Source organism: Scatophagus argus, chromosome 5, assembly GCF_020382885.2.
Source record: "Scatophagus argus isolate fScaArg1 chromosome 5, fScaArg1.pri, whole genome shotgun sequence".
Taxonomy (NCBI): Eukaryota; Metazoa; Chordata; class Actinopteri; family Scatophagidae; genus Scatophagus; species Scatophagus argus.
Window position 1 is genome coordinate 23,881,741 of NC_058497.1, and position 16,622 is coordinate 23,898,362.

Here is a 16,622-nt window from a genome sequence, read left to right on the forward strand (position 1 = left end):
GCCTCAGCGTTGTGTTAGTGTGGGTTTGAATTATTGGAGTCTTTTGAAAACTTGCTCAGCCTCAGCCTTTCAGTCTTTTGTGTGCCAAATATGTTCCCATGTAATGAGTCCATCTGTTAAGTTACATGCTGATAATTATCTTGTTAAATCTTTTTTCCTCAAATGTACATAACATTATACGACTATTGAGATTTACACTATTCACCTGAACATCAGATTGTGAACATGTTCAGGATGGATCCCAGCCAGGATGGATACAAACTTGTGGTCTGTTCAACAGGGCAGGCAGTTTTAGCATCCATGATGGCTGTGTTGCTAACAAAACAATATAAAAGACTGATGCATTTTACCTGATGGTATGAACGAGCACCAGTTTGGTGTTTTACGTCATTTTGATGAATAAATCTCTTTGTGCAGCACTGGGGCAGGCTAAGTCAGGTAACACATGGGTTTTCTTAATTCCAGTGCAGTCAGCTAATGGAGATCTTGGTCTATGATGTTTTAGCTGTTTATTTTACTCCAAAGTCCTCTTTCTGCTTGATCCCCATATTTTGCGCTCTTTCTCCCACGTGCACTTTTATGTTTGTCCTCTGATCACCTGCTCGCACCGTGTGTCATCGCTGCACAGTCTGTGTGCATCAGCACTGTGTTGTGTCACGGTTCCAGAGCACAACGTGGTGCTGCGAGGTGTCCGAGTTCTCTTAGTCCAGACATGCTGGATGTCTGTGAGCTCTCGAGCTGTGGGGACCAGAGACTGAGGCCAGATGAATGGCAGGGCTGCACGCGAACACCGCAGGGACAGATTGTTGCACCGTTGGCTACATGTTGTGTATGCTGTCAGGATTTTGCATGTCGCCGATGCAGCAAGCGATGGTGGACATTTGTGCCGGCTGAGAGTGTCAAACCAGTCTTATCCCACTTTAGAGTTCACGTTGCGGGCTGCAGAATTCTCACCTCTCAGCTTAGAAATCTGGTAAACGTAAACAAGCGTTTGAGCCACATCCTCCTGATGTCTGTACCTCTGGGATGCGGGATGTTGTCCCAGACCGACTGTTCTTTGTGAGTTACTGTGCACCTGTACTGATAACTGAAATGGAAGATGGCTTACAGCTTCCTTTAAACCACCTGAAGTGAAGCACCACCACACATAATCTGCAGAGAGATAAATGAAGTTTCCAGATATCATCCAGCACAAAGCTAAATCCTTTTCACCTTGGAACGAGATGTGGGAGGATTGTAACACGGCATGATGGCTTAATTATTCACAGCATCCCCTGTCAACAAAAGAGCTGCTCATCCGAGGGGCTGCCGCCGCCGCCGCCGCCGCCACTGCAGCTGTCACGAGTGCAGGCTCTTCATCTTACTCTGGGCCAAGGCTGGTTAATGGTGGGCACGGGGCCTCAGAGTAGCTGCATGGGCTTGGATTCTTCAGACCGTATATCATAGAGATGCGTAGTATGTATAATATATTGAAATATAATATTTCAACTTATAATTTCAGCTCGTACTCAAATAATGTTTTTGCGCAAATTACTGACCCAATCTGTTTCGCCTCAGTAATCTTAGAATATTGTACTGTAGAATATTACAGGCAAATTAGGTAGACAAGTACATTAATCACTAATTGCAATTTAATGAGCTGAAAATACTTTTATAATCAATTTGTATCAAATGGCGATGTGAAAATGATGTGACAGGAGTTATGTGAAATGACGAACCTACATCCACCCATTACCATCTGAGTCTTCAGCTCCTCTCGGCTTCACAAAGCTTAATAGCAAATTTCAGCTTATTGTTCAGCTGTCAGGCACGCAGCTCCACAGTCCTGGTTCACTGCCACTGCTCTCAGAGCATTGTTGTTTGGGTGCAGCAAACAGCATAAAAGCTCAAAAAACCTTTAGAGAGGCCGTCATCGTGAATAAGCCATGTTTGTTCATGAGTTCGGCACATGAACTTGAAAAGGTGATGATACGTCGATGTTGGCTTCACAGCTTGGTCCCACTGGCCCCCAGTGACCAAAACAATCATCACTGAAGTAAAAGAAGCTCGTATGCTCCGAAGATCACTGATGCTGAGATGCTCAGATCCAGGGAGAATTAATTAAAAAAGGTGGAAATGGCGACTACAAGAGCACCCATGGATTTTCAGTAAATACGAGTGATACTCACACACACACAGTGGTGATCTGACTGGCTTGGCTGACTTGATTTCCCCAGTATTCCTATTAAGACTCAGCAGCACATGTCTGTAGGGCTGTGCGGCCAAACGGGTGAACTGCCTCAGTTCTTCACGAGTACACACAAACATTTGTCAGTGTTTACAGATGCAGTATCTGCCCCTGATGAGTGCTGCTGTGCTGAGAAGATGACATATAGATCCCTGCAGAGGAGCTGAAGCAGTGGCAGCTGTACACTTATTGGATGGAGCTGTCACTTAACATGGTTACTCTCAAAGGCACCTCGTCCATCACGCCTCTCTGGAACGTAGTACCCGATCCCATGCACCGGGAAACTTTTTCAGGCAGGCTTAGTGAATCCTCTCTTGTATCTGCAAACAGGACTTCTCTAAGATATTGAGATTTACACACAAATGTTACGAGCTGCAATAACGTAGGCCAAGCCTGAAGGAAGTTGTTATTATTTCAGATGTCAAGGAGCTTCAGCTCAACAGTTTTGTCTTTCCGCTGCAGACCGTGTGCTGCATTTTACTGGACACCTGAGGGGCCCAAAAGACCCCACACTGAGTCAGTCCCTTTATTCAAAAATGCTCGCGTCAGCCATGCAGTGGTTAATGGTTATGTCACATACAAAGTGGTCCAAGGACTTGTGAATCACAACACTTGGACCTCATCAAACACATCAGAGGAGCTCTTAGGACTTCCTTGCTTTTGATTTGGTTCCTCATAGTAGTAAGCATCAAATCATGTATCAAGCAGCTACTGCACATTCAGACCGGCTTTGATTCCTGGATTTCTAGATTTTCTTCCACTGCAGTTACTGCTGAACTGTCTTATCTCATTGCCTTTCTCTGTTGTTGTTGTTGAGGTTATAAGACTTCCGCACTTGCATCTGCAGCAGTTTAATCAGGACTTAAAGTGTATTGTGGTGACACGTGTGATTAATAGGCAGACTGTGGGACGTCGTCCAAACACATGTCTTCATTTGTCAGCATTATTCTGCACGTCAGAGCTTGTGAGTCCTGTTCTTGACCGAGTTAACACATGAACAGTAATGCCCACCTCGACTGCCTTTGCAAGTCTGTTCATGTACTGCAGAAGGTGAGAGATCTGTGAGGCACAACTGACTCTTAAATTGATTTCTTGAGCTTTGCGAAGTTGGAAAATATATATATATAAAGATATAATACATGTCACTTAATTGAATTGGTGTGTACTGGTCTTACGTACCGGTAATTCTTTGCATCTGTATGGTTTATAATTTTTTGAGAGAATAAATAATATTTAATGGATACAGCGACACAGCCTGATTTTGCTCATTCACTGTCCACCTGCTGTTCATTTGCACTGTTTACCTCACCCACTTGCACTATACTCCACCCTGCACTACCTCACTTTTGAACTACCTCCAGAAAAATATTTATTTCACTTATTATTTTGTGTTACCTTATTCTATTTTATTTTTATTTTTACTTTATTCTTCAATTATATGTTACTTGTTACGTTCTATGTATGCACCAATCACCAAGACAAATTCCTAGTAATGTGAAACCTCTTCACTTACATGGCAATAAAGTCTTTTCTGATTGTGATTGTGATTGTGATTTATTTTGTAGCTACCTTCATGGTGATAGACAGTCTGTACTGAGTTATTTTTGTCTGCCACAGAGCAAAGAGGAGGGTCGAGGAGACGGCCAGATGGTGAAGCTGTCCAAGTTGAACGGATTGAAGAAGATTGAGGATGAAGGGGAAAGAAGAGAGATGATCACCCCTGCCCTTAGCGAAGCACTGACAAAACAAGGTGAGGAAGAGCATGATTTAGTTGAAAGGCTTTAGAGCTTCCATGAAATACACGAAATTAGAAACAAAGATGATGAGAACGTCAGTATGGTCTGTAATGACACTGCTTCAGCTGTTTGTGGGATTTTAGGAATCTTTGACTCTTGCGTAAAACTGTGCAGCCATTTCCAAAAGAACATCTGCTGGGTGTCACTGGATAATATATTCACATTATCTAGCTGCACTACTTTGCAATAAAAATTCACATTACAGACCAAGCACACCAGCTGCTTATCAGCATATCCTTAACCTTGTTCATTCCACAAGGGCAGCAAAGTTGTAATTCACTTTAAAACATGAATTATGGATCCTGCCATTTTTTTATTTCAGCAGTAAATCTAAAAACAAATGCAATTTGCCCGTAGAGAAGTCAATTTAGTCACTGACAGGTGGAGGTGAAGGAGTCTCCTCACCTCAGATGCTAATTACTTCGGCATATCGCACAGAAAGAAATAATGTGTAGGAAACTCTGGTTGGATTACCCTTAAAGTTTATCAGCTGCTGAAATTGTGTTCCGTGTTCCTCCTGTTTATTTTTTATTGTTTATTTATTTTTGCAATTTAGAGCCCTTGTAGTTTTGTGTTGAAATTCACTTCAACACCACGGTGGTGACAGCAGTACACGTGCCTTTGTTATGATTACATTACTCGTAGTTAGCATGAAGCGGAAGCCACCACACCACACACAGTGAGAAAGCTAATTTACTTACTAGTCCAATAGCAGTTTAGCATCTGTCTTGCAGCCTTTTGTTGGCTGAATCTCTGGACAGTGACTGAAGCCAGACAAAATTTATTTTTGCATTTAGCTCCTCCGTCAACGTCCTCTTCAGTCTCTTCACCTCCGCCGAAGAGACGCCAGCTGAGCCCAGTTCTGTTTCCCACTCGCTTGGCTCCAGTTCTGGTGCCGTTCCCCGCTCTGGGCCTAACATCCTCCCCGTTCTAGTGGTCCAAAGTATCAGTGGTGCCAGAGGTGTGAACGCCAACACCCAGTGTTGGTCCTGGCAGAGAGCTAACCGGCTGTCTGTCTGTCAGGAAACTCTGTGAGTCACAGAGAGGTGATGCAGGGCAGCCAGAGGACATCACATCGAAAACCAGCGATCATTTTCTCCATAAAATGCTTTCCAGTTTCTCTGGCATCGTTGGTCATGTGTGACTCAGTGCCGTAAAGCATTACGCTCTTGTCGGGGGAGATTGTGTCCCATCACCCCAGTTAACAGGGGCAAAGCTCTCCCTATTACAAGCCATTGTACCATCAAAATGATTTGGAAGCTGATATTTTGAGGTCAAATTGATACCCAGTGTTGCTTTGAAGGTGGTCTGAAGTGCTGCACGAGGAGAAGCGTGGAGCTCGTGAATGTGTTGTCTAATGGCACTTAATGATGCATTGCAGTCCAATTACCCTCTGCCTCCGCTTGTCCTCAGGGTGCACTTCCAAGACTTTCACTCCTCTCTCCTCCCACACGAATGCCTCAACAAAATTACTCCTAGCTGGTCTCGTAAACTTGTTAATTCGACGTGCAGCCCGTGTACTTCAACTTGTGTGCCGACGCCTGAGAGGAAAAAGTCTTACTGTAATGTCCTCTAGGGACAAAACAGCTTTCTGAGGACAATACATTTACTAACTGATTCCACATGCACACCCGATAACCATAACATACAGACACTTTCAGCCAAGCGTTTTAAAATTGATGTTAGATTTAAATTAGACGTTTGTCAGTGTAGCCTGAAGGTTGGCTTAACAATGATGGCTCAGTATTTATGATATTGCACTGTGTGTTTTGGTAAAAGAAGCTACATGCAGAGAATCCATATGTTCAGTGTTTAGGTGTTTGCCTCTCACAAAACCCCAGAGTCCTTGATGTTGACTCATTAGTTCTGTCTGAAACATTTTACTATCTCCTCTCTGTTTAGTCCATTCACGAGTGTAGCGCAGTCCAGTCACCCCCACTGTTAGCTTACACAACAGTTTATTAATAGGACTCTGTGAGCAACACTTCACTTCATTTGACCAACTGTTGACCTGTTTCATGGTGTTAACGTTGGCAATGGTCAGTCCCAGCGGACACTTTGTTTTATTTGCAATAAAAGAATGAAGGATGAAAGTTTTGGCGTTGTTTTAACGATGCTGGGTCTTGGAAAGCTCTGTTTCCTCTGCAGCCTTTCTCTGGCATTACATTGATGAGAAAGTCACACATCTATTAAAACTCTGGTGTGATATCCAAGTGAGTCTCAGAGTGGAGTACAGTTCAAAGTATAAATTGTTTGCTGAAGCATCAGTATGTCGTACTCAAATCACTTGCTTGCCAGTGATTTTATCCTATACAGATTAGAAGCCCTGTTGAAAGGATCAAACAGTCTTTGAATCAGCTTTCAGTATGCTTTATATTTTGATTTTTGATAGTTAACAGTTTAATTTTTGCATTGCCCAGGAACGCACATGTGTATTCATGATACCTGAGCATGTGCTCCTGAACTTTCAGGTTGTTTTGTTGTTTTTATGAAGCCTCCTGGCAAAGCGCTTCGTCCTCCATCTCAGGAATGGATGCACTGCACAGTGTGGTACAGTTCTGCATACACATTGCACTTTCTCTGTGAGAACTGAGAAGGGGGAAAAAGAAAAACTTTTCTTCTCTCCACCCACCTCCCACTCACTTTGTCTTGATCCTCTCCACTGCCACATTAAAAGACGTGGAGTTATTGGAAATCGATTTCCCTCACAAACACACGAGGGGAAACGTTGCTTACATTAAAATCATTATAGTTAAATAAACTTCCAGCAGGTCTGATTCCTCGCTGTGGTTTCCATAGTGTTGCTGGCCTGGGAATATATGTTTTTATGTGTATTACAGTTGCTAGGAGCGAGGTTAGACGAGGACGTATGCTCTCCAGGTATTTTCAGGTGGAAAAACAATTCAGTGCCGGTCAGCATGCTTTTGCCCCAAACAGAAATAGGCACAACCACCATTAGGTGTTTGAGCAAAAAATAAATTGAATTGTGTGTGTGTTGTTTTCGTGTTTGTGCGTTTCTGGTTGTCAGGAGAACATCCTTTTTCAATGGCTTGCTGTTTCATTCAGGCGGTAAATCAAATATGAGTCTTTTCAGCATTCAACCATTTCCACAAATAACCTCGATGGAAAAACAACATTTGTATTTGGCAACATCAAGCTTGAGATCTGTGGAAGCAGCGAGAGCTTCTACACACCCTGACACAAACTTCATGCTGTGTTAATTCAATCTACGACGTTTTAATGGGAATACATAAAATGTAATGTTCCAAATAAAAAGGATACCAGTGACTTCAGCATAAACATGTTCTGCCACTGTATGGCTTAACTAAAAAACGTCTTTAAACTCTGGGACTTTAAAAGTGAGCCGTTCTTGATTCCCCTGGAAGCGATGCCCATGTTCTGGTATTTTTTGAGCAGATTAGGCGATAGAGATGAAAGTATTCTCTGACAGACATCACAGCGGAGGGTGTGTTTAGAAAGTGAGGACTCGCCCAGCCCTTCTTTGCCGGAGGTATGAACATGTTAATATTAGAGGATAGAGAGACACGCTTGTGAAGAAAGTGAATCTGAAGCGCTTTATCCTCCTTACGCTTTATCCTACTTTAGCCACTGCCTGTCACTTCATTGGAGATGTTCAGCAGCTGAGCAGGGGACCAGGATCAGCAACAGGGGGTCCTAGGCAAGATTTTCTGTGACCCTCTCCGTTGAATTAATTCCTCACTAAGGCATTTCCTGATGAGCTTATGGGTCTCAGTCACTACTTCCATGTCGTCTTCAATACAGCATGATGTCATTTTGTATTTCCATTTAGAGTAAAATAGATGATAAAGCAGAGTATGTTTTTAGGGTGTGGCTACCTTGTAACTGAGAAGTGAGATAAGAGATCACCCACTCCTAACTGGAATTTACTCCTTTGACAATCAGATATGAAACCCCCCAGGGTCAGCTAGGAAAAAGGGGGAAAAAGCCACATGTAACTTTGCACTCTTGGTCTACAAATTCGGTTAACTGTGCACACCGTAATACCTTTAAGGATTTCACCAAAGTAACCCAGTACCAGAATCCAGGATCAGAACTTCTCCAGTCAAACAGTAGCTACGTTTGATTCTTTTTGTGCCCAGATGTAGAAAAGCTACAGCCAACACAGTCTGTGGTGAAGTCGAGTGTGGTGTATCTGACAGAGTTGGCAGCTCAGTGTTCCGAGATATCGAATAAAGTACTCTGTAGGTCTGTTGGTATCACTTTACGGATACTTATAATATAATTTAATGATACCAAACTCTAACATTTGAAGTCCTCTGGTGGCCGTGTGGGCCATAAACAGGCACATACTTCACTTAAATGTTGGGTCAGTCCTGCAGAGATCTGTTGGATGGATGAATATGACTTGAATGTTAAGCAGGGCTTTGATGATACACCGTTCAAAGAAAACCAAATGTCCACTTTTCTTTGTATTAATTATCTGCTGAATTTGTCTTTTGTGGTTCTTGGTCAACAAAATGTTTATTCTTATTTATTCTTATTCTTCTCGTGTGTTTTTCTCTTTCTTTGTAGGGTACAAACTAATTGGAAGTCACTCAGGAGTAAAGCTTTGTCGATGGACCAAGGTAATGTGATTTACTCATCTCCATAAAGCCTCAGACGTTTGACAAACTGAAGGCACGTATCACATTAAAGGTGTTATTTCTGGCTTTCTTTTAGTCTATGCTACGAGGGAGAGGAGGCTGTTACAAGCACACTTTCTATGGTATTGAGTCCCACCGGTGCATGGAGACGACCCCCAGCCTCGCCTGTGCTAACAAGTGTGTCTTCTGCTGGAGGTAAGTACCTGAAGAGTCGAGCCACTGCAAAGTTCAGGGGCCGGTTTCACAGTCTAAACTTTGTCTGGCTTAGATCAAACTAATGGACTTCTGATGGATGCCTAAATTCATCGTTTAATGCCTGCAGCTTTAGTTTTCTACTTGTCTAAACCTCGCTTGTTTACCTCGTTAGTCAAGCTGTCGCTGAGTGATGATCTCTTTGTGGCAAACAAGTTAATGATTTACGTGCCAAAGCCCAATGGCCGGCATAACTGCTGGCCTAAAGGTGAACCCTGATTCATCACGACATGGGCGAGAGACCGGCCCATTTACTCCCCTCAACCTCCATTTGAAAAGGTGACTGTGTTGAGCGCAGAAAGGTCGCTGTCAGGATGTGCTGCGGTGAGCTGCCTCGCTGTCACCACAGATATGCCACTGTCTCTTAAGGCAGCTATGTGGGATGACAGGAAGTCAGAAATTTGAGGGCACAGATGCATTGTTGCGGCTGCCCTCTCCATCCACCTCTATGTAGCAACAGGTGGAATTAGATTTGATGTGTGAGGCCAGCATGTCTGGTGTGAATGTGTGCATATGCATGCGACAGACTGACATTCAGATATTTGTGGTGCCTCAGGATTTGTTGTTGCACCTAGACATCACACGTAGACAGTCGGGGGGTGTTATTAACACCTAAAGGAGGTGCAATTTTTTACAGTAGGATGCATTCTTTCACTTAATGTTTTTATAAGGTGAGAATACGCACACACACTGCAGGTCTTAGTGCTCAGTTCAGATTTATTGCTCAGGGCAGATTTATTGTGTTGAGTGTAAACTGGTCTCTTCTACTGAACTCACCCGCATACAACAAAGAATGTCACATGTCCTACAGAAGTAAACATGGAAGCCACTCAAGTCAGCGTTCATGGTTCAGTTTGATCAAGCCGATGTGCAGTGGAAGCCAGCACTGACCAGGATGAGGAGAAAGGAAGACATATTTTTCAAACCTTTTTATGGCACAGTGACTGCTGCTTCTGCATGGACGTTTGTGTGAATGTGGAGTTGGAGACGGGAGTTGACAAAACACATCTGAGTCACATATGACTACAGTCTGACCGTTGCCTGTGTGTGATGCTATTCCCCATCTGTTCACCTGTGTGTCCCACTAACAGACATCACACCAACCCTGTGGGCACAGAGTGGCGCTGGAAGATGGACCCTGCTGAGAAGATCCTACAGGACGCCTTGGAGAAACACCAGAACATGATTCGACAGTTCAGAGGTTGGTCACACGTGTTTCTCTAGCAGGCAGTCTGGCTGTTTATCTGTGCATCATCAGAAATTTTAATCCTCCTTTAATAAATATGGACACAGTAACATACATCTGCACACTTTGTCTACAACTTACTGCTCATGGCGCCTGGTAACCCCATATGTAATGGAGCACAGTGAATATCTAAATGCCTGTTACATCATTAATCACTTCCCAGCCCACGTGCCACACACACAATTTAATTTCCTCATGTTTCACTATGTCACAACTTCACCCTTTATTTTATCAGATCTTAATGAGCTGAAAATTCCCTTTGAGTTGTGCACAATGTGAGACAACCTACAGACTGTAACGGCTTGTAGTAGAACAATTAACTTTGTATAGACATTTCGGGCTCCATTTGTACTACTTGTACTCTTATTATTGGCATTTAGGACTTAATTTCTCTGGCTGCTACCAGCATTTGGCTGAGGAGGGCTGGTTGGGCGCCCGAAGCTCAGTCAAAACAGAATTTAGTGATCGTCCTGTGAGTATTCCCTCAGCAGATTTTCTTTGAGAGGTTTTGAGAAATGTTGTGAAAACATGGTGGTGACACATTTATCAGACCATCATCAAAGCAAGCGAGGATCGTTTGGAAAATTGTTAGTATTCCAGATGGATGGGCAACATTTTTGTTAATTTGTTTATCGCCAGTCGACTAATCATTTCAGTACTGAACGGTTTGTTTTCACTCTGTTGTTTTATTGTCACCTACACAAAAGGTTACTGATATTTTTTTAATCGTGTTTTAAGAGACAGAATTCACAATCACACACGCACAAGCAATTTAAATAGATTTCTCCCTCTCAGCAGTGTTGTATTCTGAGCTTCTTTCACTTGAGCTCTTGGTTTTGGTGACATGACTCTGAATGCGAAGTGCGCCGAGACTTGGACCTAATTTAGTCTGCAGACTAAGCCCACACACACACACACACACACACACACATCCACACATCCACACATCCCCGTCAGGCCCAAACTCAGTTTGCCCAACTGTCTTCTTTCCAGTTCAGTTCATTATTGATTTCAGTACCAACACTTTGGTATCTGCAGTCCACTTTGTCTTGCACCGTGGCCTGTTTTTTAACACAGTACATGGTATAGTACACTGACAGGAAAGATTGCAGAGTTGATATATATCCTTAAGGCCTGGCTTGATCCTGCGACCTTACAGTCAGAAGGTCGCCTCTCCAACCTCAAAGTCACTGCTGATCCCATTATAAAACAGAGAAGCAATTGTACTCAGGAAACGATAGATGCCAAATGCTAAAAGCTTTTGAGACATATCTTCTTCAAAGGACTGCTTTATAGCTAATGTCATTCTCAGAGCAGTCATTTATGATGTATTATAATGCATTTCCTCACAGAAAATGTAATTTCCTGATGTGACTATAATGGAACAATAGCACATATAATCTTATGTTGACACTAATCTGCTTCTTAGTTCATTCTTAGTTCACTTAGAGTTTAAAAAGAATCACAAAAGGGATTAACGGTTATGGCGTTTTGTGCAGGAAAAAAAGAAATGCACATTTTCAGATGCTTTTATAGATCAAAGCTTTGCATAATTACAAGCATACAAGAGCAAAGTGCAGGCCCTTATTGTCATTATCATCCATAATTTTCTTTCCAGTTGCACTATAAATTCACATTAGGCAGCCGTAAACTCCATTTACCATTGACAGTGATACATTTTATAATGTCTAACACAATGAACTATCCAGACAATGTCTTTGAAAACCCACAGCGCGATTTAACAGATTGGTTTCTGCTCTGACGTCCTCATGATCCACTGCCTACAAAGTCTCATCGCATAGCAGTTTTATACATCATGCAGCAGTTTGTAACACTTGTTTAACTTAAATTAATAGTCTGTCTTTATCTGTGGAGGAAAAAAATGCAGTTTACTGCCCTGCTGGCTGTCACTTAAGTTTGATTTGTCTGGCACTTCTACCCGAGAGAAAACCTCCACTGTTTTCCAGGAAGTTAAAAGTCGGGTCTTGAAGATGTGGTGAAAAGGCTTAAATGTGCTAAATACCTGGACACATATTTTGCAGAAGTTTGTGTGGCCTTAAACTCTAGTTGTTGTGCATGAGCGTGTCCTGTAGGCAGTACGGTAGCTTTATCAGCGTACAGTACATTAGCATAGCAGGAAGAAGCTTGGTGATGTTGTAACTTTCACAGTTAAGGCAAAGCATGAATTAAATATTTTATTCTTTGATTCTCTTGGCTTGGAAAACACAGCACTTTTAATTTTTAAACTGACTCACTCCAGTCATGCATACTGCAGTACCAGTGTCCTTGTTTAATTTTACCAAGTGAATGCACTGAGTAGACACCAAACAATAACACTGGGAAGTGTTCAGTTAGCAGATTAACAGATTAACCATCTACTGTGAGTCTTGGTGTTGAACCAACCAAAGTTAATGCAGGTCAAGTTCAGAGGACTTCCAAGGTCTTCGGTAGTATAGTTGTCTTTCCTGTGGTTTCTAATTCAGTAACCATCAGTGTAATAGAGCTCCAAGGTCCTTGCTTATAGTCTCAATTATTATCTGAGTGATCCACTTCACAAAAGAGAGTTCTCCTCCCCCAGAAAAAGACCTCAAGGGAGGGAATTATGTGAGAATGAAATGGAGTTTCACATGACTAACACCTTCAGATATATACGTTTAATGAGCTTTCTCACACTTAACACACATGCACCGTCCTCTTCGGCTGGTTGTTGTGAACAGAGTTAAGTGGGATTTCTCCTGGGTGACGGTCTGTTGTTTAATGCCTTTGCAGCTGTTACAAAATGTAAATTGTCCTTGAACGATAGTAGAGTACCAGCTGATTTCTGTGGTTCAACCATGGAAAATGTTGCAAACTTATCAATAATTCATAGGCAGTTTTATAAAGCATTTAAAGGCAGCAGTCCAGAGTTTCATTTGTTTTACTGAAGATTCACTGCATAAACTCTTAAATTAACTGGCAACTGCTGTAGCTACAGCAATATTACATTATGTATCCCCATGACAGTATGCGAAACCTTTTCCCTTAAGCTTTTACTGTTTGTTTATTCCCCAACTACATCAAATCTTTCCATGTCGTATAGCATTTAATAAAAGAAATTAGTCTCTTTTATAGCAGCATTTGATACCCATGGCTGATGTTTGTACTGTTTTTGTTGCTTCGTAGTTGGCTTTTCAGCTGTTATAATGAGTGATTTTTGGTTTTTTTTATTTAGTGCTCTTATAGCAGTAGTCAGTTAAACTTAATTATGGTCATCATCCCTTATACTCAGGAACGTATGCCAAGCATATTTTCTTACAGTTCCCTGTGCTCGTCTGTTCCACTGAGCATCGGGAGAATTGAGGACCACCCAGAGGAAAGAAAGGGAGGGGGAGTGGAATGAGATGGACTCTGAAAGTTGTTTCCCCCTCGTCTCCCTCTTTCTCCCCTCTGTCAGTTTTTCATCCACACCACGTTTCTCTCCGTCTCTCTCTCTCTCTCTCACTCTCTCACTCTTGTGCCTATTTGGTTTTTTGTAATTGCTCGGTTTGACCTCACTTCAAAGCCTGACCTCATGCTGTCACTTCACACATATTTGCAGCACTTAGATTTATGCTTCCTCATGCGAGGCTCCTCCTGTTATTGTTGGGAAACACAGCTGAAGTCAAAGGTGAAGTGGACTTTAAAACCTCTCTCCCTCCAGGTGTCCCTGGGGTGAAGCCCGAGCGGTACGAGGAGGGTTTGGCAGTCAAGCACTGTGCCCTCTCCCTGGTGGGTGAGCCAATCATGTACCCCGAAATCAACACGTTCATCCGCCTCCTCCACTCCCACCACATCTCCAGTTTCCTGGTCACCAATGCACAGTTCCCACAGGAAATCAGGTAGAGGCGTGTACACCTTGTTTGCGCGTGTGTCACTGTTTCTTTCTCCCTCTCAGAACATCCATCCCAGCCAGTCTGTTTAGACTTATCGTGTTTCTGTGCTGTGTTTTTATCCCCTCTGGCTTCACAAGCTCCTTTCTTTGAAGTCTACGAGGATAAATTGGAAAGTAGGGAGTGTGAATGTGTCTTAGCTGTTAGATTATTCCATAGCAGGATTCAAAGGTTTAGTCTCCACAGTCACGAGTGCTGTGTGTCCTTCAATGATGAGGCTACAGTGCTGTTGAATGGAAGGTTTTGTTGTGCTCAAAATATTAAAAATCAAATCAGCATTAAAATGTCAAGCTTTCAGTCCTTTGAGCAGCTAAAAAAAAACTCTTCCTAAGTTTCAGTGTGGACTTGCCAAAACCTTTGGACATCAAACTGAAAGCACATTTAATTCTGCTGTCCGTGACTTTGAACACAAAAGGTTACTTTGGACTTGCAAAATAACCTTTGCCAGTTGTATGCATGTGGGAATTTCAACTCTCATCTTACTGAACCAGTTGATCTATGACTTCATGTCCTGGCCACAGCTGCAAAGCGTCTCTCCTCTCGTGGCCATATGAGCAGGACTTTCTCTGTATTATGAAAATTAAATGTGCTTGACTTGGGAGGAGTTTCATGTATGTGACTATGAAGTTGACTTGTGTATCGTACCTCAAAGGTTGTAGTGCGCTCTCAAATCTTTTATATTCTTCCACAAAATGTCAATATAAAGTTAAGTTCTTAAACCAGCCTACACTGTAGAGGCTGCATGTTGTTTAACCTGTCTGAAATGTGCATTAAGTTTTCATGTCCAGATGTTAACTCGGGTCTGTGTCACTCTGTGTGCTTTGATCTCAAATCTCGAGACGCCTGCAAGATGTCATTAAGACATATGCTGACAAAGCCGATATTCCAGCTAACTTGCCTGTCACAGGATGACTTATCATCCACACAGAGAGCAGGTTGAAGGCAAGGACAGCAGCCACCAGCCATTTTTTGTGTGTTCCCGAGCCACCTGGTTGTGCAGTTTGTGTCCTCCAGCAGTGCTTTGATAAGGGGAGGGTCGGTTGTCATTTGTTTGTATGGAGAGTCACACTAAGTAGAGAGAGCTGATTTTCCTGACTTTCTCTCTTACTGCTCATTTGGCTAATTGGTTATTTTTGCATCTTTACGTAATTGCCTCTCTTGCTCAGCAAATATTTATTGCCTCTCATCTAAAGACACGTGAACGGGCAGAGCTCTTCTTGTTTCAGTCGCGTGAATCTTTAACACTTTTGTGATTCTTCCTGTCCTGGTGAGTCCTCCTGCTCTTTGTCTGAGTGCAGTCACACGCAAATAAGTTAATGTCTTTCCTTTTTTAATATGGATGAGAAGCACTCCTTGTTTTCCCCAGCTTCCTCCTTCTCCGTGGCCTCATGTTGCCTTCATCTGCCTGTGCAGCAAATTGGCTGCATTTAGCAAGACCACGTAGACTGTTTGTCTTCATGTCGGCAAATGTATATTCTTGAATCAAGGCGGGAAAAGAAACATGTACCAAGTGGAGCTGAACACATCTATATTTAGCCCAAATGTTTTCTGTCTTGTCTTGAACACACAACACACTTGTGTGTTCATGGGAGTATATAAATGTTTTACAAGGAGGGTAAGTGAGACTCAGGTCAAGTATTTTTTCAAATGCTCCTTGGATTTCCTGCTGCTTTTTGTGTCTTTCTTTTTTTGTTTTTGTTTTTTAAGTTTTTAAATCTCAGGCTGGATCATTCTTATCCTGTTTTTTCCTCCATGTTTTCCAAAATTTCCAGGAGTCTGGTGCCAGTTACCCAGTTATATGTTAGTGTGGACGCCAGCACTAAAGACAGTCTGAAGAAGATCGACCGGCCACTTTTTAAGGACTTCTGGCCACGCTTCTTGGACAGCCTCAAAGCCCTGGGAGAGAAGGTGAGCTGCTCATTGAGTTAGTTTGTCTCCTGGCAGGTGGTCGGACAGGTGAGGCTGTGAGGGAGTAAAAGCTGGAAGTATTGCGTGCTTTTGCTTAAATTCTCAGGCCCCATCACACCTTTTTGTTCTCAGTTCACATGAAGAATGTAAACCTGCAGCATTTGTTGCACTCAGTCCAGATCCTTCTGTAAGGGTTCACAAACCAGAACTTATTGTGAAATACATAAGTGGAGCTCAAACAGGAGTGTTGTTGTGGTCGTTTCCTTGACACCTGAAGATGTGATGGAGGGCTTGAGGTGAAATGTGACTGGATCAGTGACATCGCTTGTCGATAAGCAGACGAGAGGTACTGCTCAGCACCACAGAATCTTATTTCAGTGCTCGTCAGATGTAACTTTACTTCTGATAAGAACAAAACAAGCAGACTCACATCTGGGGATGCAGAGATTGTTTTCTTTTTTTGTGACAGGTAATGTTTTTGCTGTGATTAAACTTTTGAAAGTAAAAGAAACTTTATCTTTAGTACAATTCACTTTAAGCTATTCTGTCTCCTCCTGATATGAAAATGAAGAAGAAAACTCTGAATATAAATATTCTTTGGTGGTGTTTTTTTTTTTTTTTTAACAAAAGTAATCCATTATCTCCAACTCACTGTCAGAC

At 42.4% G+C, this 16,622-nt stretch overlaps 1 protein-coding gene across 2 annotated transcripts in view; it reads left to right on the forward strand.

Moving 5' to 3' along the window:
* The window catches only part of tyw1 (tRNA-yW synthesizing protein 1 homolog (S. cerevisiae)), a 48,493-nt gene that overhangs the window by 10,598 nt on the left and 21,273 nt on the right, over positions 1-16,622 (forward strand). For both annotated transcript variants that reach the window (XM_046389873.1, XM_046389872.1), the window contains 6 exons: positions 3,845-3,977; positions 8,578-8,630; positions 8,725-8,843; positions 9,992-10,101; positions 13,826-14,003; positions 15,827-15,962. In XM_046389873.1, coding sequence (XP_046245829.1) covers positions 3,845-3,977; positions 8,578-8,630; positions 8,725-8,843; positions 9,992-10,101; positions 13,826-14,003; positions 15,827-15,962 — 729 coding nt within the window. The remainder of the gene's footprint in view (positions 1-3,844; positions 3,978-8,577; positions 8,631-8,724; positions 8,844-9,991; positions 10,102-13,825; positions 14,004-15,826; positions 15,963-16,622) is intronic.